The 19,796-nt window shown below is 35.2% G+C and overlaps 1 protein-coding gene across 5 annotated transcripts; it reads right to left on the bottom strand.

Annotated features, from left to right (window-relative positions):
- Positions 1–7,973: 7,973 nt before the first annotated feature.
- Positions 7,974–15,159, bottom strand: LOC104903803 (probable serine/threonine-protein kinase PBL21). 5 transcript variants are annotated; one of them, XM_057391777.1, is made up of 8 exons: positions 15,109–15,159; positions 14,189–14,282; positions 14,016–14,051; positions 13,730–13,917; positions 13,368–13,557; positions 9,440–9,831; positions 8,394–8,774; positions 7,974–8,290 (listed from the first exon to the last, which is right to left on the bottom strand). In XM_057391777.1, the coding sequence occupies exons 1-7, from the start codon at positions 15,142–15,144 to the stop codon at positions 8,514–8,516; spliced, it is 1,197 nt and encodes a 398-aa protein (XP_057247760.1). In that variant the 5' UTR covers positions 15,145–15,159; the 3' UTR covers positions 7,974–8,290; positions 8,394–8,513. The 5 variants fall into 5 exon arrangements, with proteins under 5 accessions (XP_057247760.1, XP_048492043.1, XP_010690218.1 ...); XM_048636086.2 differs by lacking the exon at positions 15,109–15,159 and adding an exon at positions 14,503–15,081; XM_010691916.4 differs by lacking the exon at positions 15,109–15,159 and adding an exon at positions 14,503–15,081 and having other exon boundaries at positions 14,189–14,279.
- Positions 15,160–19,796: the final 4,637 nt, after the last annotated feature.

Genomic DNA, 19,796 nt, shown 5'->3' with positions numbered 1-19,796 from the left:
TTATTTTCAAATGTGAAAAACTCTTCTCATTGGTTGAAATTTGAGACTCAACATGAAGGTATTGGAATCTCATATGCAGTTTACATGACTCGATCAAGAATGCTCTTCCAAAATTATGTCAGAAAGATAAACTTCCTCATCAATAGCTGCTTGATTCAGCAAATACAAGGAGGTTGTGATGTATTACTCGATCTGGTTCATTATTGTAGTTTCTTCGAAGACGTATTCAATTTAACCTTGTTTAATTGTATCTTGTTTTTCTTTAATATCTATTGTAGATGTCATTTGACTTTCAATTAATGAAATTTCTCTTTCAACAATAATAAAAAAATTTCTAACTAACTATGTATGTGTGTATGTATGTATATATATAGGGTTGGGATCCGGTGAGAATAAGTCCCTATGTGAGAACACTTTTTTATGTGAGAATGAATCTCATCTGTAGGTTTAGAATTAATTAGGTGGCTTACGTTTTTTCAAACAATAGAAACTAAACTAATTTTCTCTCTCATCCAAAACAGTACTCGGCCCAAGCAATTGTTTTTCTCTCTCTCTCACGCGTTCATCTCTCTCTCAATCACGTTCATCTCTCGCCTCCTAGAATCAAGAAGACGACATTGAGCAACTAAGCCTGCAAAACTATGAGAAAATATCATAGTGACCATGTGTTATATCATAATAACCTATCTATCACATGTTTAAAGAAATTATATTCGATAAACATTAAACATGCATATTTTTAATGACTTTTGTTTGGGGTGTATAGATGATTAATTGAACTTAATATTTGTAATATTATAATAATTAGTAATCTAGTTATTAGGCCCGGGTTATGCCTTGGGTAAGAAAACATATCATTTATTAATATAATACTTTATAATAATAATATTAAATACAACTTAGCCTAGTGGTTAAAACTTTAGTATATGTACTTTAGGGTTTGGGATCAAACCTTATACTATGCAATTTCTTAATTTTTTTGTTGTACATGGGTTACATGAATTAAAACTTCTTAGGGAAAGCGCCACGTAGCACAGTTTCTTGTTTTCGCGCGCCTTTTAATATATTTGTACGTATAGATGGATGAAATGAGATGTATCGATATTTGGTTTTATAAACAGATCCTGTTATGGTCGATGTTTACAAACTCTTTATTTAATGGGATAAATTTAAGAAGTGAAAGTTTCGACATGCATTGTATCCAGTTGAACATGAACTTCATCCAACCAAAATTATTTACTACCCCTAGTTCTTTGTAAGATATGTGAGGTCAAATAAAATAGTTATCCTTTAACTTTTTGAAAAATTTTATATTTGCATTATGTCAATGTAGTATCTCTTTCAATGATTCCTTATTGGAGAGTAATATTAATAAAGTGTGAGAAAGTTTGAAAGTTTAAATTAAATATTAAAAACTACTAATTAATTTGGAATGACCTAAATTATACTCCACTTCTTCTACAAAAGTTATCAAAAGAGACGGTCTAATTTTTAATATAAAGTAGACCTAGTCACTAAATGAATTAAACTAATCACCGAAAGAAATTAACCTAGTCATTATTGGGCTAATTCTCTTTTTAATATTGGGCTTATCATTGCTTAATTTTAATTTAAAAATAGACGGTCTCTTACAAGACAAACTCCTTCTTCTATATAGAGGTAGCCAGGTAGGTAATAAACCCGACATCCGAAGAACTCCACCCGGAGTTGATGAAATTAAACCCCATTAAAAAGAACATGAAGGTGCTAGCATGGAATGCTAGAGGCATTGCAAGGCCTGCCTTTCGCCGAAACCTAAGCCAATTAACCATTGATCATGACCCGGACCTCGTTATCATTTTGGAAACAAGAATTGGGAAAGAAAACACGCTGAAAATTTGTGAAAATCTGCCTTATAATGCGGTGGAGCTGGTCGAACCTGTGGTCTCACTGGAGGAATTCTAATCCTATGGAATTCAGGAGTCATATCCTTTACAACCATAAGAAAAGAGTTCAGGGCTATCCACGGTATTGTCCAGGTAAATTCGGTAAACCTTAGTTTTGTCTTAACTGCGATTTATGCTCCTACTAACCATAAAAGTAGATTAGAACTTTGGAAATGCATTGAATCTTTTGCGGATTCGGTCACCGGGCCTTGGTTATGTATAGGTGACTTTAATGAAATCATCACCCCAAATGAAAAATGGGGGGAAAGACTCCAAAAGGCTATAGAATGTCGGCTTATAGTGAAGCAATGAATAGATGTAAATTATTTGATCTAGGTTTTAAAGGACCAAGACTCACTTGGTTTAACAAGAGAAAGAAAAATCAATTTTTTGAGCGATTAGATAGAGCTTGGGTTAACAACAGCTGGATCTCTGAGTTCCCGGAATCTACAATCCATCACCTTCAAAGACTAAGCTCAGACCACAACCCCATCCTGTTGAATACAAAACCGAACCTCATAAACCACAAAAAACACAAAAAAAACCTTTAAATTCGAAACCATGTGGATGCTTGAACCGGATTTTGAAACCTTGATAAACTAGAATTGGGCTTTGGACAACTCGGGTTTCCATGAAAAAATTTCGAATGTGACAGTTTTAATGGAAAATTGGGCAAAAGAAACTTTCGAAAATGTTTTTAAAAAGAAAAAAATGTTACTTGCTAGAATTGAAGGTATCCAAAAAGCCATTGACCTAGATCCCAACAAAGTTCATCTCCTTGACCTAGAGGAAACCCTTACGAAAGATTTGAATTTAATCTTAGACCAGGAAGAGGACTTTTGGAACATTAGAGCTAGATCAAATTGGATCATGGATGGGGATAGAAACACTAATTTTTTTCATACCTCAACGACAATTCGTAGGAAGCGAAACAAGATTGAATTCATTAAAACGGAGTGTGGGAGGGAAATTTGGGATACTAAGGAAATAGAAGGTCATATCACAAAATTCTTCATAGATCTCTTTACCACTGATAAATCTCAATCCGAATTCTCGAATTGGCCTCCAAGATCAGAAATATACCATCTGTATTCATGGGCTAACACCCCCACTTCTGAGGAAGTAAGAGAGGCACTATTTAGCATAGGAAGCCTTAAGGCTCCAGGGAGAGATGGACTACACGCTATCTTTTTTCAAAAATTTTGGGAGACAATCAAAGAAGATTGTATTGCCTCAACCCAAGAATCCTTCCGTTCAGGAAAAATCCCTGAAAACATTAATAAAACACTAGTGTCTCTGATCCCTAAGATAGACAACCCGGAAAAAATCACCCAGTTCAGACCTATAAGCTTAGTGAATACTAGCTATAAGATTATCGTAAAAATTTTAGTTAAAAGAATGAGACCCAATTTATCAAAAATAGTTTCCCCAAACCAAAACAGTTTCATCGCGGGAAGGGGCACGGATGTTAATTTTATAATTACATCTGAAATCCTTCACTCGATGAGTAAGAAAAAAGGAAAGAAAGGCCTCTTCGCGATGAAAATAGACCTTGAGAAGGCGTACGATAGGCTAGAATGGGACTTCATAAGGAAAAGCCTAATAACCATGGGTTTTGATGAAAAAACAACTAACCTTTGCATGGAGTGTATTTCCACAACTTCGACCTCAATTCTCTTCAATGGTCACCCATCTGAGGAATTTAAACCTTCGAGGGGGATTAGACAGGGGGATCCTCTTTCCCCATACATCTTCATTCTCTGTATGGAAATGCTGTCGAGGTCAATCCATGAAAGTTGTGATAATAAAGAGTGGAAGCCTTTCAAAGTGAGAGGGGGGAGCACTGAGATATCGCACCTAATGTTTGCTGATGACCTCATTTTGTTTGGAGAAGCCTCTGCGCAAACCCTTGATGCTGTGACCTCAACCCTCACAAATTTCTTTAAAGTCTCAGGTCAAAAAATGAACAATGCCAAAAGCAGAATTGTCTTCTCCCCCAACACCCACAAAGACATGATAGATGACTTTGAACAAGAGATAAATGTACTTGCTGCTCAAGACTTAGGTGTTTATCTAGGATTCCCACTTTCGAGTAAAAGACCTACCAAACTCCACCTCCAAAACATAGTGAACAAAATGTCAAACAAACTTGCACTTTGGAAAACAAAGTGTCTTTCTAAAGCAGGGAGGAGTATCCTTATCTCTTCAACTCTTCAAGCTATACCTAGGTACTTTATGCAGGGCATCCAATTCCCCAATTCTTTGCTTAAAAAAATGGATAGCATCTCTGCAAATTTCCTGTGGGGTTCGAGTACTAAAGGCATAAATTGGATTTCTTGGGAAAAAAATTTGCAAGCCTAAAAGTTTGGGAGGACTAGGTTTTAGAACCAGCGAGAACCTAAATACATTAGGACTAGTGAAGCAATGCTGGAATTTAGATAACCAAAAAAATTGGGTTGCAAAGTTTATGTATGAAAAATATATAAAATCAAATGGAGAGCCCCTCTCTTTCAAGAAAGGGTCTTTTATCTGGAAAAACATAGGAAAGGGGTCGGAAACTTACAAGGAAAGTCTTATCTGGAACCCGGGGACGGGAGAAAACATTAATTTTTGGAATGATAACTGGGTAGGCACTTACGCTCTGCGAAGTAAGATTTATGGCCCCCTACAAGAAGGGGAAGATGGAAAATCACTAGCTCAAAGTTCTTCTAATGGATTGATTCAGTCTAACTCTCTAATCCAAGACCTTCCCATAGAAGAAAAAAACAAGATCCTATCCTTCTCGTTAAATGATGAACCAGACTTCCTCTATTCTAGCTGGACAAAAGATGGAAAGTTTGACAACAAAACAGCTGCTACTTTCATACAAAATAAAAACTTTTTGCACTCGTTAAACACTAACACATCAGACTGGAGCATCATTTGGAATGCTCCAGGTCATCCTAAAATAAAATTGTTTCTTTGGCAAATAAACTTGGTGGGAAGGAAACCCTACAAATGAGAATCTTTGGAAAAGAAATTGCTTAGATTCGCCGGAATGCAGGCTGTGCTTTAACCCAAAGGAAAATATGATACACATCTTGCGTGACTGTCCTAGAGTAAGCGAACTTTGGGAAAAAATTAATAAGCCTACTTTACCTCAAAACCTTGACCTGCGAGAGTGGATAAAAGGAAACTTAGAGATTGATGAAATCAGGTATGGATTTATACCTTGGAATGTAATTTTTGTTTTCACCTTGTGGACGATTTGGAAAAGAAGAAATGATTGGATTTTTTTAAAAAAGAATGAAAATCTGGATTTTGTGATAAAAAACATGTCATGGTTTGCCCAAGAGTGGTTCTTTGCCCAACCAAACACAATTATATCAACCACAAAAAAATCGAAACAACCTTCTTGGACTCCACCACCTACGGGGTGTCTAAAAATAAATGTCGATGCCTCGCACTCTAACTTGACCTTGGAAAGCGGTTTGGGAGGAGCTTGTAGAGATGGAAATGGAACTGGGTGAAAGGGTTTAGGAAGAAATGTTTTTGCAGGAACCCAAAAGAGGCGGAGATAAAAGCCGTGGCTACAGGACTGCAGTGGGCAAAGGATGAAGGATGGGAACAAGTGATCATCGCGTCAGACTGCAAGCAGATAGTAGATGAAATTGCTTCAAATGAACAAAAAAGAGACCAACTAACGAGAGAAAAAAATCTGTGCAGGACACTCCTAGAGCAGCTACGAGGAAGGTTAATGCATGAAGGAAGAGAAGCAAATATGTTAGCAGATGAAATAGCAAACCAAGCGAGAATGGATAGTAGAAAAAGCTTTCATTTTGAATGTATTTTGATCCCCACCCCAGTCTGTATGAACTTAATTAAACAGGATAATCGGGTGGAGTTAGACACTCGAAACTCTTATGGAACTTGTAGCAGAAACACTTATCTTGCAGGGAGACATTCCTTAGCTTAATTAAAATCACGTCGTTTTAGTCAAAAAAAAAAAAAAAAGGTAGGTAATAAACTTTGTTCAATTGGGGTGCCTCATATACTTGTCGAATTCAGGAAAACTGATGATCTTCTATTTTGTGTGCAGGGGATTAGAACAGCTCAAACAAAGAAAATTTTGGTCTGGTATGAATTTAGAGACGATCCATTTGTCATTTGTCTGCTACAAGTTCAAGGAATGCCGCCAAAAAACAATATTTTAGTTCCTCAATGATGCTTTGCTTTCCACTCCTATGTTTTGCCACAATTATCTACACAGATTAGCCATTAGTTTTTTTTTCATAATTCCTCTATTTTATATTACTTGAACCATTTCTCGTGGCACACTTGAGAGTTGATAATGCCTAATATTAACCGTTAACATCTCTAATTTCCTATAAGTAGAAAATACAAAAATTTAATATATTGAAGATGTCAAGGTGAATTTAATAAGATCTTACATGCATAACTATATTTTTCCTTATGTAAAATTCACAAAATATGGTCAAATAAAGTGCGTGGATAATGTAAAAGTCAAAATATTTCACGTATTTAGAAATAAAAGAAATAGATATTAATAAAAAGTATATTAAATTCATATAAAATACAAATCTAAGAAAATCCTACTATTTATATTTTTCTGTACAAACATAAGAAATTACGTCCAAAATCATCTAATATTTAATCATATGAACAATTAGTGGGTAAACTTCAAAGAAACGAACAAATTAAAGGTAGCATTGTTTAGAAAAGGAGGGAGCAAAGATTTGAATTGATGACCATTATAGATTTATAGTGGAATGTAACGGACCAAACAATAATTGCTCGAAGCACTAAAAGGACAAGATTAGTGGTAGTAAACATATTCTAAACCCATAACACTTGGATAATTATGATTTGCTACCAGGTTTGACTCCCACTCCCTTGTTCACGGCTTCTTGGAATGCATCGATTTTGGTATGAATGAGCAATTACATGCAATAATATAAACGAGATTCGATTCTAAATTTTGGTTTTAAAATATAATTTGATTGGTAGACTAATTAATTGTAAGATTGCATGCACCAGCGGACCAACACCTATTCCCCGATATTCCTACCATTGCATGTTCATTTATTGTTTGAAAATTTTACTCCCTTTGTCTATAGCATAGTCCTTTTTTCTCATTTTTCACGTGAATTAAGGAGTAGAAATATCATAATTTGCATCTACTGCTTTATTTAAATGTTGTTCTTTCATTTTTTTAAAAACAAAAATAGAAAACAACATTAAAATTATTTTTGGTAAACTATGCTGAATATTTCAACCAATAAAATTAACTTTAATAAAAAAAAATTAAGATTATAAAAAAGTAAATAATTAAAGTAGCAAGATCTTAAATAGAAACAATTTTTTGACACACAAGAAAGAATATAGGCTATGAAACAAAAGGAATATCTCTTATTGTTTATCGAGTTTTAAGTCAAAACTACATACTTCTTTACTTTTGTTAGTCTAGAGTTAGTTTTTTTAAATTTTAAATATAACCTTCCTTTCACAATAAGTTAGTTTGAAACTATCTCAAGAAAAGTGGTTGCACATAGAGTATAAGATCGGTAATGAATCAAAGATAGGTCGAATGAACCTCAACCTGCCTCATCACCCACAAACCAAATCCCTATCCAAACCCATCTCTATCCAACCAACCTATTCAACTCGTTAAAAACCAAATTGGGTCAGCTTGCCAAACCAACCCGCGGTCTAACCTGCCCTACTTGTGATATGGGCTAGTTGAGGGTCGGCCTTTTTCGGCCAACCCTCCCAACCAATCCAAAAGCCTTAAATTGTTTTTCAGTAATCCTCAAAATCGTGTATATTGTTTGATGGTTGTATGAGAATTACAAATTTGTATTAGTACAATCATTATATGAGCAACATTAAACTTCCCCATACGTTAATTTTTGGCACTCGTAGCCGTAGCCCATAGGAGCGGCGCAAATAAGTACATGCACCCAAGTGCACGTAAAGCAAAAGAGGATGAAGGTTTTCACTTTTCAGACTAGCTGACAACTTGTAAAAGAAAGAACAAAGAACAAAGAATAAAGAACAAAAAGAACCAAATAATACCCAACATTATAACATAAGCGTTTCATTTCAATCTAAGAGCTAAAAGAACAAGCTTTTAACAAAGTACTGATAAAAAAATGTGCAAACTAAAAATTTGCTAAAGCTCTCTCTCTATCTCTCTCTAACTCTCCCTCTAACTCACTCTCTAACTCGATCTAATTTGATCATCCTTTTTTTTTCTATTGGCAGCAACAAAGTACTGATAAAAAATGGAACCTTAAACAAATCACAACAATCCAATATGGACATCTCTATACAACATCTGATGACTCCTGAACCATTTCTACCATCTGCAAGAAACACGAACACTCGATAAATAAGAGGGAAACGTAACCGAGGACGGATTAGATTTTAAGAAAAATAGTACATCTATGCATAAATTTGAGATCTTACCTTATTTTCTCTGACCTAGATAACCAAGCATATATGCTATGTTTAGATATGTAATATAACTTTCTTTCACTCTCACCACTTTGTACAATTAAGTTTAAATTGGATGTCACCGACTTTTCTCTAGTATCTGCTTCGATCTCGTTGTGACGGTGAAGGGCTATGGTTTCCAGAACCAGCAGCTTCGGGATTGTAAGGTTGTGAAGCCAAGTATTCAAGCGCCACAAGCACATCGCTGATGAGGGGTCGGTAAGCGGGCTGCTCCTGGAGACACATGGCCGTTATAGCAATGGCGTGATGGAGACAGCGTAAAGGATATCGACCCTGCATTGCTGGGTCAGCTAACTGGCCAAATTTCCTCCGATCCTTGAAATAGGGGCGTGACTACATGGGACGAAGGTAAATAGATAAGGTTATACAGTGGACGAGTTATAATAACTTTGCATATTTTTTCTTTTGATACTTTTACTTGATATAAAGGTGAACTCCAAAATTCACTTCATTATTGCTTTAAGAACACAGAAAGCATATTAGTAATCGTTTCTGTTATAAATAATGAGAAAATAATGCAGTAGTGATACCTTAAAATGAAATTATTGGAGCAGACATTGGGGTAAAAATCTGCGAAAGATAAATAGCTGAAGCTCATTCTGGTAGAAATATGATTATATCATTATATGGAGATGCATATTCACAGATGGTGGTTGTTTTAGTTACATGAGGGATATCATTTATGATTTATAACCTATTTCCTACTTGCTAAGTAACATGTCGTATAGGGGTTTCACTTTCACCTTGTGACTTCTAGGTCACTATTTCGAACGTTACCAGCATTTTTTGGGGGTGGGGGTGAGAGGGGTTTGGGGAAGGATGACTGAACTTCCCTTATCCTCCCTACCTAGCAGCTGCCTGTAAGGTTGGATAGAGTTTACCTGGAGGAGGCAGGTCATATTTAACCTTATAAAATCATTAACATCAACAACCGAAAAAATAATTTCACATGGCTAAATTTCGAACTACTTAAAATGCTTTATAAGACGGTATCTTACCCAATTAATTAAGTTTTGCTCTGCACGACTCCTATTTGGGTCGATTGCCTTGCGCCCAGTGATAATTTCCAGTAGAACAACACCCAAGCTATAGATATCAGATTTTACAGTCAGTTTGCCACTCATGGCATATTCGGGTGCACAATATCCATAAGTTCCCATCACACGGGTAGAGACATGGGTCTTGTCACCAACAGGTCCCAACTTGGCCAGCCCAAAGTCTGAGAGTCTTGCATGGAAGTCATTGTCCAGTAATATATTTGCAGGTTTCAAGTCCCGGAAGATGACAGGTGGATTGGCTTTGCAATGAAGATACTCCAGACCCCTTGCTGTATCAACAGCAATTTTGATGCGAGTGTTCCAGTCCAAGGGAACCTTCTCAGGACTCAGGTCTGAGAAATATAACATAGAAAAAATAAGTAAAATGATCATGTGTAATGCCTAAAGAAACCAGCATTTACTTATCACCAGATATCAGAATCAGACAACGAAGTCCAGAAATGGAACCACAAGGGGAAAAAAGGGCAAGTGAGAGGGAAGAAAATTCAAACATAATCCAGAATGAATTAAGAATATTAATGCAGAAGGAATTTCTTTTAGAGAATCATGAGCATTATATACTCGTACCACTTCAAATTACTATCATGTTGAGTTCTGCTTTTGGGATTTAAGGAAGCCCGGAAAACAATGCCCAAAAGAAGTAAGCGCTAAAGATATGCAAAAACAGGATACTTGAATCTAAACCACTACATTATTGATCCTTTTCATATAATGAGAATCTCTTTTATCCAAATTGGGCATTGGGTACCAACTGAAAGATTTCAACTGTATCTTGTGCTGCATTGGATAAGCCAACTTTTCATGATTTATGAAGTGGGGGAAATAAACCTATTTAGGCAACATGTATTAGAGGCTAAATTGCAATAATGACCACCACATGGGTATGATTACACCCTATCAGTTTGTATAGATGAAGGGACCATGGAGGCATGGACATAGCCTAAGTACTCAAACCAGAGGTACCTTGATCAAGACATGCAAAGTTTCGACTCTGATCATAAATCATACACCCCAAAAACCAGCCATCTTAACTTAATAGCCTAATACATCCTCTCATCTTGTCAATCTCAGGTCACTATATAATGGAAGGGTAACGCGCAGATACTGACTGACTCTATATGATAAGCTTATGAGCATGAGTTGACAGTGAAGTTTTTGAGAGAGAGTTGACTAAGTACTTTTAAAATCGAACCATGAGTGACTTAGATCAAAATCCTCATTTATAGATATAGTCTAAATACACTCGGAATAAACAATTCATTGAACATCTTTGCTCTAATAGTCATTAGCCGCATTGTGTATTTACAAAAAGAAAAACCAGGTAGATGTTGTAACAGAGTAAAGCAGAGTTTTCTTTTCTTCAATGTAGCAACCAATTGTTGTCCTAATATTTAACTGAGGCTTCAGAAAAAAGCATATGCACCTCACTTCTAACTTATTATCTATTTTCGGTGCTGAAATTTCCAAACAACCTATAATCAACTTTTGAATTATAAATTATACACTCATAACTCATAAATGTGGACCCTTTTCGGACATGCTATACAAATATACGTGATTGGTTCAAGTATATATATAATCACCAATGCAACAAAAGACATGCATGCATAGATTATAAGCCAAACTTTTGTTAATGTTTGCAGATGCTGTCTCCTGTTCAATTCATCACCCTCACTGTTCTATTTAGTAACCCGGCCAGATTCTTAAACACTGTTTATCTCAACCTCCATGCACACCGGCCAGATTCTTAAACACTGTTTATCTCAACCTCCTGAACATGCATATCACATTTAAAGTGAACTGCCTACATAATGCATACGACCATGACACCCTATTTTTTTCAAAAGACAACTGCGACTTTGATAGCTCGTGATAATAAAAACAATACTAACCGTGAAGAATTACAAACAATAGCATACGTTCTATATAATAAAAAAGCAGAAACAGAAAGAAAGATACAATTGAAGTTGATTCAGATATAACTGTTAGTTGGTCAAATTCTATAAGCAACATCCACACAACCTGCGAATATAAGGAATGTTCTTTAGTAGGCCCTGAATAGTGGATACTACTCCGCCGAAATAAGATAAAAATACATATGATGGTGATGTTGTGGTATAAATAATTAAATACTATACTTGGTCCATTCCTAATTTGAAGCAATTTTTTACGCGTTCCATTTAATGTACAAGACTGCTAAGCTTTCACTACGATCTTGCACGTGATCTAAGAGTTTCCTCAGCTGAAGGTTTTGATGATATTACGAAGGAATTTCATGCATACTCTCCCAGCTAACTACACCCAATGAGCCTACGTAGTGGTATCTCACACATATAAGCACCTGAGATCAATAATGAGCAACACCTCTCTTGATTGCGAAGGCATCCCACACCCTTGCTACATAGAGGAGCCTAACCAAGCAATATATGACTTGTTCAGATTGAACCATGGGCAAGGCCAGAACCAAAGAAACCTTATTTCCCAGAGGAAGGCCCTAAACTATATAGCAGCAATAAGTTTCCTAAGAAAACTAAAACCAACAAGAGATCTTTGCAATTGCTTGCTTGTCTACAGGGAATAGTTTATCATAAACCCTTCTAGAGTACTTGAATTACATATCTGTGCTACCATAGATAATTTTTAGGTTACCAGTTAAACTACCTAAAAGCCGAAAGTTCTCAAACTTAACAAAGCTACAGCCTTCGTTCAAAGGAGAAGCCCCTCTAACCTCAAAAGTTAAGCTTATACTCCCATAAAACCCTAGCTTCATAGAATATTCTATTTAGACATAGCTATCGATGAGTTCTGTTTTCATCTCAGCTTCTAATATATAACAAACTCACCTTCAAACTATATAGTTAATCAAAACAGAAATGTAAAGAGGCTCTCAGAGAGTAACAGAACAAAACATGTTCAAGACTTAAGGCAAACATCTCAGAAGCTCTTGACATCATCTTGATAACTGACAGCATAAACTTCAAACTCCAATCCCTACGAATGTAAACTAAATCCTATCTCTCATTCTCCAATATCTTTATGTTTTTCCAATCAGTGGCATTTCAGATCCTCTAATATTGATTCTACGGAAATTTTAAGAACGCAAATGGCAGAAGGAGCCACCAAAAAGCGTTGAATATTACTCTTAACAGTTCTGTTAAACTTTTTTGCATCTATGTGCCAGTTTACTCTGACACAGATAGCAAACACGATAAACAATTATCATTCAAAAGCACAAAACTTTATCCAAGCAACGCATATATATGATTACAACAATCAGTATCTAATAACATCTATCAAAGTAAACTTTTCAAATTCCATTTCTGATGTATCACCTCTATCCTATTAACATCGATATTCATAATGAGGCAATAATAAAATAAAGCCAACCATGTAACGTCATGTTGCCGTGTTGACAAATCTACCCAAAATAACCTGCCGCATCCCACTGGATTTATTTTATTTGATCCACCCTAACACAGAATATTTCTGAGAAACAAAGCCCAAAAAAGGGTAAAAAGGCATCATGACGCCATTTCCAAGCATGATTAAATACAAAAATGAGCCCGATGCACAAACAGTCAAAGTCATCTAACACTATTTTCTAGATAACATGAGACATATAAAATGCATTACTATATTTCTATACCTCACTGGATATAAACAATATGCCATTAACATAAAAAAAGGGTATGAACTTACACTAAAACACAACTCTTAACACTTCGAGCTAATCATACTACTTAAAGTAGAATTAAATCCAAAACCATGATTGTAAACTAGGAACTAACTAGTCAAAGAAACAAGCATAATAACTGAAACTAATAGCAATTCAATCAAACAAGCCAGAATACATTTCCAAATCGCTTACCAAATAAGTGGTCCTCCAAGCTACCCTTAGGCATGTACTCATAAACTAAGAGTTTTTCATCACCATCAGTGCAATAGCCTTTTAAGCCCATAAGATTGGTGTGGTGAAGAAGGCTAAGCATGAGAACTTCAATGATAAATTCCTGACTTCCTTGGACTCCTTCATGATTCAATTGTTTGATTGCAACAATCTGTCCACAAATGCAGGATCTCACATTAACTATTTAAGTACCTAACACGTTCGCAGCCGGAAATTTTGGACAACAAAACCATATCTAGCATCTAAGTTTGAACTACATTTTCATGAAGATGCAAAAAGAAGAAAAAAAAAATAAAGACAAAAAATTCCTGTTAACATTTTACCTCCCCAGTCTCCAACCTTCCCTTGAAAACCTTCCCAAAACCACCTTCACCAATCTTATTAGCACCATTGAACATTCCAGTTGCGATACAAAGTTCGCGATATGTGAAGGCTTTTGCAGGACTTTTCGACCGAGCATCCTTGTCACTTACTCTAGCAACTCCTACATTTGCATCACCACAACCATTTCCTACAGAAACAAGCACAAATTTCAGAGCCAAAATCTTTTTGTTCAACAAATCAAAATTCAAACATCAAACAAATGGCAAAAACAAAGTCCCAACTCACCATGCTCATCCAAACAATCCTTTCTCTGTTTATCCACTGCATAAATCAACCATTTTCAACATTAATCATCACCAATCAAAAATCAAATATAACTAAAAAAACAAAAACAAATGAACAACTTGTAATAAACAATGTCATCAGAAATCTTAGCAGATTTTTGAGGAAATTAATACCTGAAGTACGAGAAGCAGATCGAGCTCGATCAGTATCTTCGATTTTGATAATCTTTTTAGGGGAAAACAGGCAAGAAAAACATCCCATTTTCTGCTGTTTTCAAAAAAAAAAAAAAAAAGCAACAGCAATTTTAAAATTTGAGGGAAAATTAAAAACCAAGAACCCTAAGTACCCACTTACACTAAAACCCCAATAAGCTTAATTAAACATTAACCCATCACTTAAAACTACAATTGGAGCAAACCCAATCACCCAGTAAGTGAAACAGCACAAAATTTGAGAAATGAAAGAGAGAGAAAGAGAGAAAATTAACCAAGAAAATGATGAACAATCAACCAAGTAAAAGATAAGCAGAAAACAACAAAAGCTTCTTTCAAGCAGATCTTAACGAACTGAACTGAAGCAGAGGATAATTTTATAACACTGTTTTACTACAATACAAACTATACTAACAATCAAATGAGTGATATTTATATACACAGACAAAGGATGTATTAGGGTAATAATCCCTTATATTATTTAAAAAATACAAACTTTTAACACCTGAAAATGGTAATAAATCGTGAAAATGCAAATCAAATCAGAAATACTACAGATAGGTAGGAAAGATAAGATTTTTGGAGATTTTTCAATGAGATAAAGCTGAAAATTGGAGGACAATTTAAGGAAAGTAATCCGTGTTGAAGATAGTTTTTTGCACTAAATAAATTAAAGAATTAAACTTTATGAGCTCTGAATTTTGAAGAAGTTGAAAAATATTTTTTTTGGGAGCTAGTGATTGGTTGTAACTTGTAAATTTGCGAGTACAAAAATTTGTGGGAACCTTTTATTTTTTGTAGTGAGTAAAACAACACTATCGAAAAGAAAGAAAATAATAAGTTTAAAGGAGGTGGGCCTTTTGGTTGAAAACTTGAATTACTGCAAATATTGATGATTGTTGCAGGTCGTTCTCCATCACTTTATCTCTCTAACTTTCTCTCACAAAAGAATATATGAATGTATGTTCATCTCTAATAAATTGCTTTTCTTTCAACATTTAAACGTTGCGGTGGGGATTGGTGCACTTCTTTCCTTTTGTTTTTGACTTTTGTAGTTTTGTTTACCGCCCTTTCATTTGCCGTCTATATGGGCAGTTACTTATACTTTGTTTCGAGCTAGGTGTTACGTTGAGTAATTTGACATTATTTATTAAAAAAAAAATTGGTAGAAATATACTAATTTATGAATATTTTGTCATTATTAGTCTCGGTTTTAATTATACCTCATATTTTATATAAATGATTCATACATTGACTTGATGTCGCAAGAATTTTTTCTCCTTTTTTAAATTAGCTACATGCTCCGATTGACACTAATTAACCTTTTTCACGAGAATGCGGTCTAATAAGTACTAATATGCCAACTTTCACGATAGGTCCCGATTCGAACATACAAGTTTTTAAACCTAAAAAACGACGTTTTTTGTGCAAGCGGACTCCACCGACCGTCCTTATGGAAGACGAGAAACAAGTATCAATATATCACTTTCACGATACACATCTCGAGTCAGACAAAAAAGTACTTTTGACTACAAAGATTTTTTTTTGCAAAAACAGCCTCCATCGACCATCCTTAGGGGCATGAATCACGAGAATACGGTCAAAATATTTTTATTAAATTTGTTTTACTTTAGAACGGGGTTTAATATAGTCAATTAGGAGTATTGAACTACAAAATAAAAGGGAGTTAATTAAACTAACATGTTCTTTACAAGACTACGACGACGAAACATGAGATAGCTCTAACTTTCCTTCGTGTACCATCAAAAGAACATGTTCTTTACCAAACTACAATGAAACATGAGATAGCGGAATGGTGACACTCGTCTCTAAAGTGAAATAATATAATATTAGTTTCCTATTTTTTAATGTGCGGTGGAGAACAAGTGAATACTCGATCTCATAAAAATTGTCAATTCGCGGTAGTTTTCTATCAAATTTGAACTATACTTAAATTTATGTGATTTGGTAATGGCATTAATTAATATGACTTATATTGGTGGATGTATCATGATATATCAATGAATAACCAAATATGACTCAACCTAATGATTGGAACTTAATCATAAACTTATTAGTGTCTCATTACTCAAATATGATTGATATAGATAGATTTAAATAGATATTAATCTAAGTAATCGTATGATGAACCTGGATAAAGTTCGTGATTTTTTACATTATTGCAAAATGGCACACTATTATGGAATTTGATAAATAAAAATAATGATAAAGACATCTATTTTAAAATTTTATTGCTCGAAATCATCATGTGGATTGGATTTCTCGAATATTTTCATTTTATGACATCTATATGTACATGGCAGTCTTAAAAGGTTGGAGACTTTGTGCTAATTATTGACATTAGTTCCTAAAATTAGAATTATCTATAATTATACAATATAAATATTCATCATATTATCTAAAATACCATATAATGTTAATTTTTTTAATAAAAAAATACCTAAAATATGAGTATAAGTAAGGATGTGTGACTAAATCATGTAATAAATTTCAAAATTTGGGGTCTTTTTATATATGAGGGGCACTAGGTCTCTTTAGACAGCCTTGTATATATCTCTATTATATAAGCCAAGGGGGTAGCAATGGTGTCCCCTTTGCATTTACATATTCACCCCTCCACAACATAAAATCATTACACACATAACTTACAAAAAAAAAATCAACCAAATCTCTATTAAACCAATCAACTCATATAATTGTCAATCACATAAACTTGCCAATAATAAAGATTCAATCAACTAAAAAAATTCGTAATCAAGAACTTACCAATGATTAATACCACAGACAATAAAAAAATATGGCATTCTCATTACAAAAACAACTCATATACAAAATTAATCACAAATACAAAGTCCAAAAAAAAAAATCAGTTTTTTATTACTTGCATATGTAATTTTATCACTTATAGTTACTTTAAAAATGTTTTTAGATACTATTTGTAAGTATTTAAATATATCTTACTCACCAAATGAAGGTGAACGTAGATACGTACTTTCATAAATTTTTTTTCTTTTAATACCGAGTAATAGTTATGCCTAAAATGTCACCGCACGCATAGCGTGCAAAAAAAGCTAATTATATATTATTGTAATATATAAATTGCAATCAGATATTTAGCACATTAGGGTTCCAAAAGTAACTTCTAAAGGGTATCAAATGGGGTTAATTAACCACACTAAATTTTATATTTTGGTGTTATAAGGTATTTCACTTTGGCAATATCTTCTCTCTATTTTTTTTATTAGAAAAATAATTGTTGCGAATAACACAACTTAAAGGCTGGGTACAAAAGTAGACAACCTAAAAGACAAAAGGCCTAAAGGTCCATTGGCACCACAAATGAATATCCCAACATATGATTGGGATGAAGATTCGAACTCTAACAATGCCCTAAAATTTAGGGTGGTACTCCCTCTGTTTTTTTTTATCATTCTCACTTTTCTGTGCGCGCTTCCCAATGCACTTCTTTGAACTTAAATATCTTTCATTATATATTAGTAAAAATTATAATGATTAAATATTAATAATGTACTAATTGAGACGAATCAAACAAGATCCCACATGACTATATTTTTTCTTATAGATTGAAAACAATTGAGAAGATTCTCTCTAAGTATGAATAGTGCCAAGATTCTAAGTGAGAAAGATAAAAAAAACAGAGGGAGTACTATATTGAGCTATCACCACTCCCTCTAACAATCTCTTTTCTGGTTTGCTTTTTCCATTCTTGGTGATCAACTTATGACTTCACTAACTTGCCAGTTGTCTCCGATGTAAAAAAAAACATGTCGATTGCCACCAAGATCATTAGAATATTCACACAATTTAGCTATCATTTAATCAATGTATTGAGATGACTCATATCATCATCTTGTTTAGGTTTTTTTTTTTTTTTTTTTTGACATCGGAAAAATTTACAAGAAAATAAAACAACCTAACAACTACATAGTAGCCATGGGAATATTTCCTAGTCGAACATGATTGGCCAGGTCATGCGCCCTCTGAACTTGTTGACGATTAACTTTTAGAATTCGACACCATTGAAGTTGATGTCCAATGGAGCGAATGTCATTGAGAGACCAGGAAATCGAGATAGGTTGTGTGTCTTGATGAATTAAACTCCGGACCAGTACATCAGAATCAGTGTAGATCAAAATTTGACCATAACCCATGATTGCGCCCATACCAAGGCTCCCAGACAAGCCCGTGCTTCAGCAACCAGTGGGGACTCCGCATAAATGCAGCCCCCTTGCACTTCTGTAGTTTGCGTAGAAACATGCTCCGCAACCCAGGCAATACCGGCCAGTATAGAAGATTTCTTCCAGGAACCATCCACTTGTATATGTAACTGTGGTACCCCACAGAAGGCTGTCCCAAAATGTGCAAAAAGAAACCCAGGAGGACCTAGTGCCATATGCAAGGATCTAGGCAGAGGAATAGGATTATCCAGAAAGGTGTAGTGCTGCTGAATGCCTTTGTCTTGGAGTGAACGGATTAGAGGCATATCAGGTGCTATTCCATTGAAGACCTTGTTATTGCGACCCTGCCAAATAGCCCACAAAATAGCCACAAACACGGGAAGACGAAGCCCATTATATCCATCCTGCTGGTAGAAGTAGTGTATCCATGCAATTAGCCAATCTTTAAAGGCCACCATGGGAGTAGCGTTGGAATGAATACCTAGTTGACTCGTTTGCCAAGCAGCAGTGGCTAGAGAACAAAATCGGAAGAGGTGTTGGGATGTCTCAGATTCCATGTTGCAGCTTGGACACCTATCTGATATAGCCAGACCACGGTATGAAAGGTTAGCTGCTGTTGCTAACCCGTTGTGGAATAATTTCCAGAGGAAAATTTTCCATTTAGGCATGATGCGTAACCCCCATAAAATCCGGAAAAACTTCGAATTGGTAGGGGGAGTCATGTTGTAGATATCGGTATGTCGAGAAAGGAAATAGTAGCCAGATTTGGTAGTGTAATTGCCCGATGACGTAAAAGGCCAAATAGAAACATCAACTTGGTTTGTGAGACGAGGAACTTCAAGGGTACGTATATTACGAACCGTACTCGAATGAAAAAGGAACTGAAGGCGGGAAACATTCCAGCCTTGTTGTTGTGGCAGCAGGAGTGAAGCAATGGAGACCGTAGCAGCAGTGCGAAGAGAAACATTATCCCGAAAGAGGGGAATCTGCCCCCGAACCCAACGCTCCTTTCCAGCAAGGAGAGCGGAATTGGAACCAATTTTCCAACAAGAATTTGTCAAGAGTATCTGCTCTGCTTGAATTAAACCTCGCGCACCCCAAGAACATTGACCCCGCACTGAACGCAGTTTTGGTGTCGTTAATCCAGTACCCACATTGCGATCGGAAAATACCTTACTAATGAGGTCACCGGAATTCTTTTGAATACGCCAAACTTTCTTCATTAAGAGAGAACGATTGTGCATCGCAATACTACGTAAGCCGAGACCACCAGCACCTTTTTGCAAATGCAAAAGCTCCTTGCTTTTCCAAGCAATTCCTTTACCAGAGCTATTAGACCAGAAAAATCG

This window comes from Beta vulgaris, chromosome 9 (genome assembly GCF_026745355.1).
Source record: "Beta vulgaris subsp. vulgaris cultivar EL10 chromosome 9, EL10.2, whole genome shotgun sequence".
NCBI classification, from domain to species: domain Eukaryota; kingdom Viridiplantae; phylum Streptophyta; class Magnoliopsida; order Caryophyllales; family Amaranthaceae; genus Beta; species Beta vulgaris.
Note: the sequence above shows the minus strand (reverse complement) of the source record. Positions and strands in the feature narration are given on the sequence as shown.

What these genes read in the sequence shown, in the direction of transcription:
- LOC104903803 (XM_057391777.1), bottom strand. Translation starts at nt 15,144, where the DNA reads ATGGAGAACGACCTGCAACAATCATCAATATTTGCA. An exon ending in GAAGGTTGGAGACTGGGGAG is followed by an intron (nt 13,558 to 13,729) that starts GTAAAATGTTAA and finishes ATTTGTGGACAG; the next exon opens with ATTGTTGCAATCAAACAATT. An exon ending in AGCAAAACTTAATTAATTGG is followed by an intron (nt 8,775 to 9,439) that starts GTAAGATACCGT and finishes CGTCCCATGTAG; the next exon opens with TCACGCCCCTATTTCAAGGA.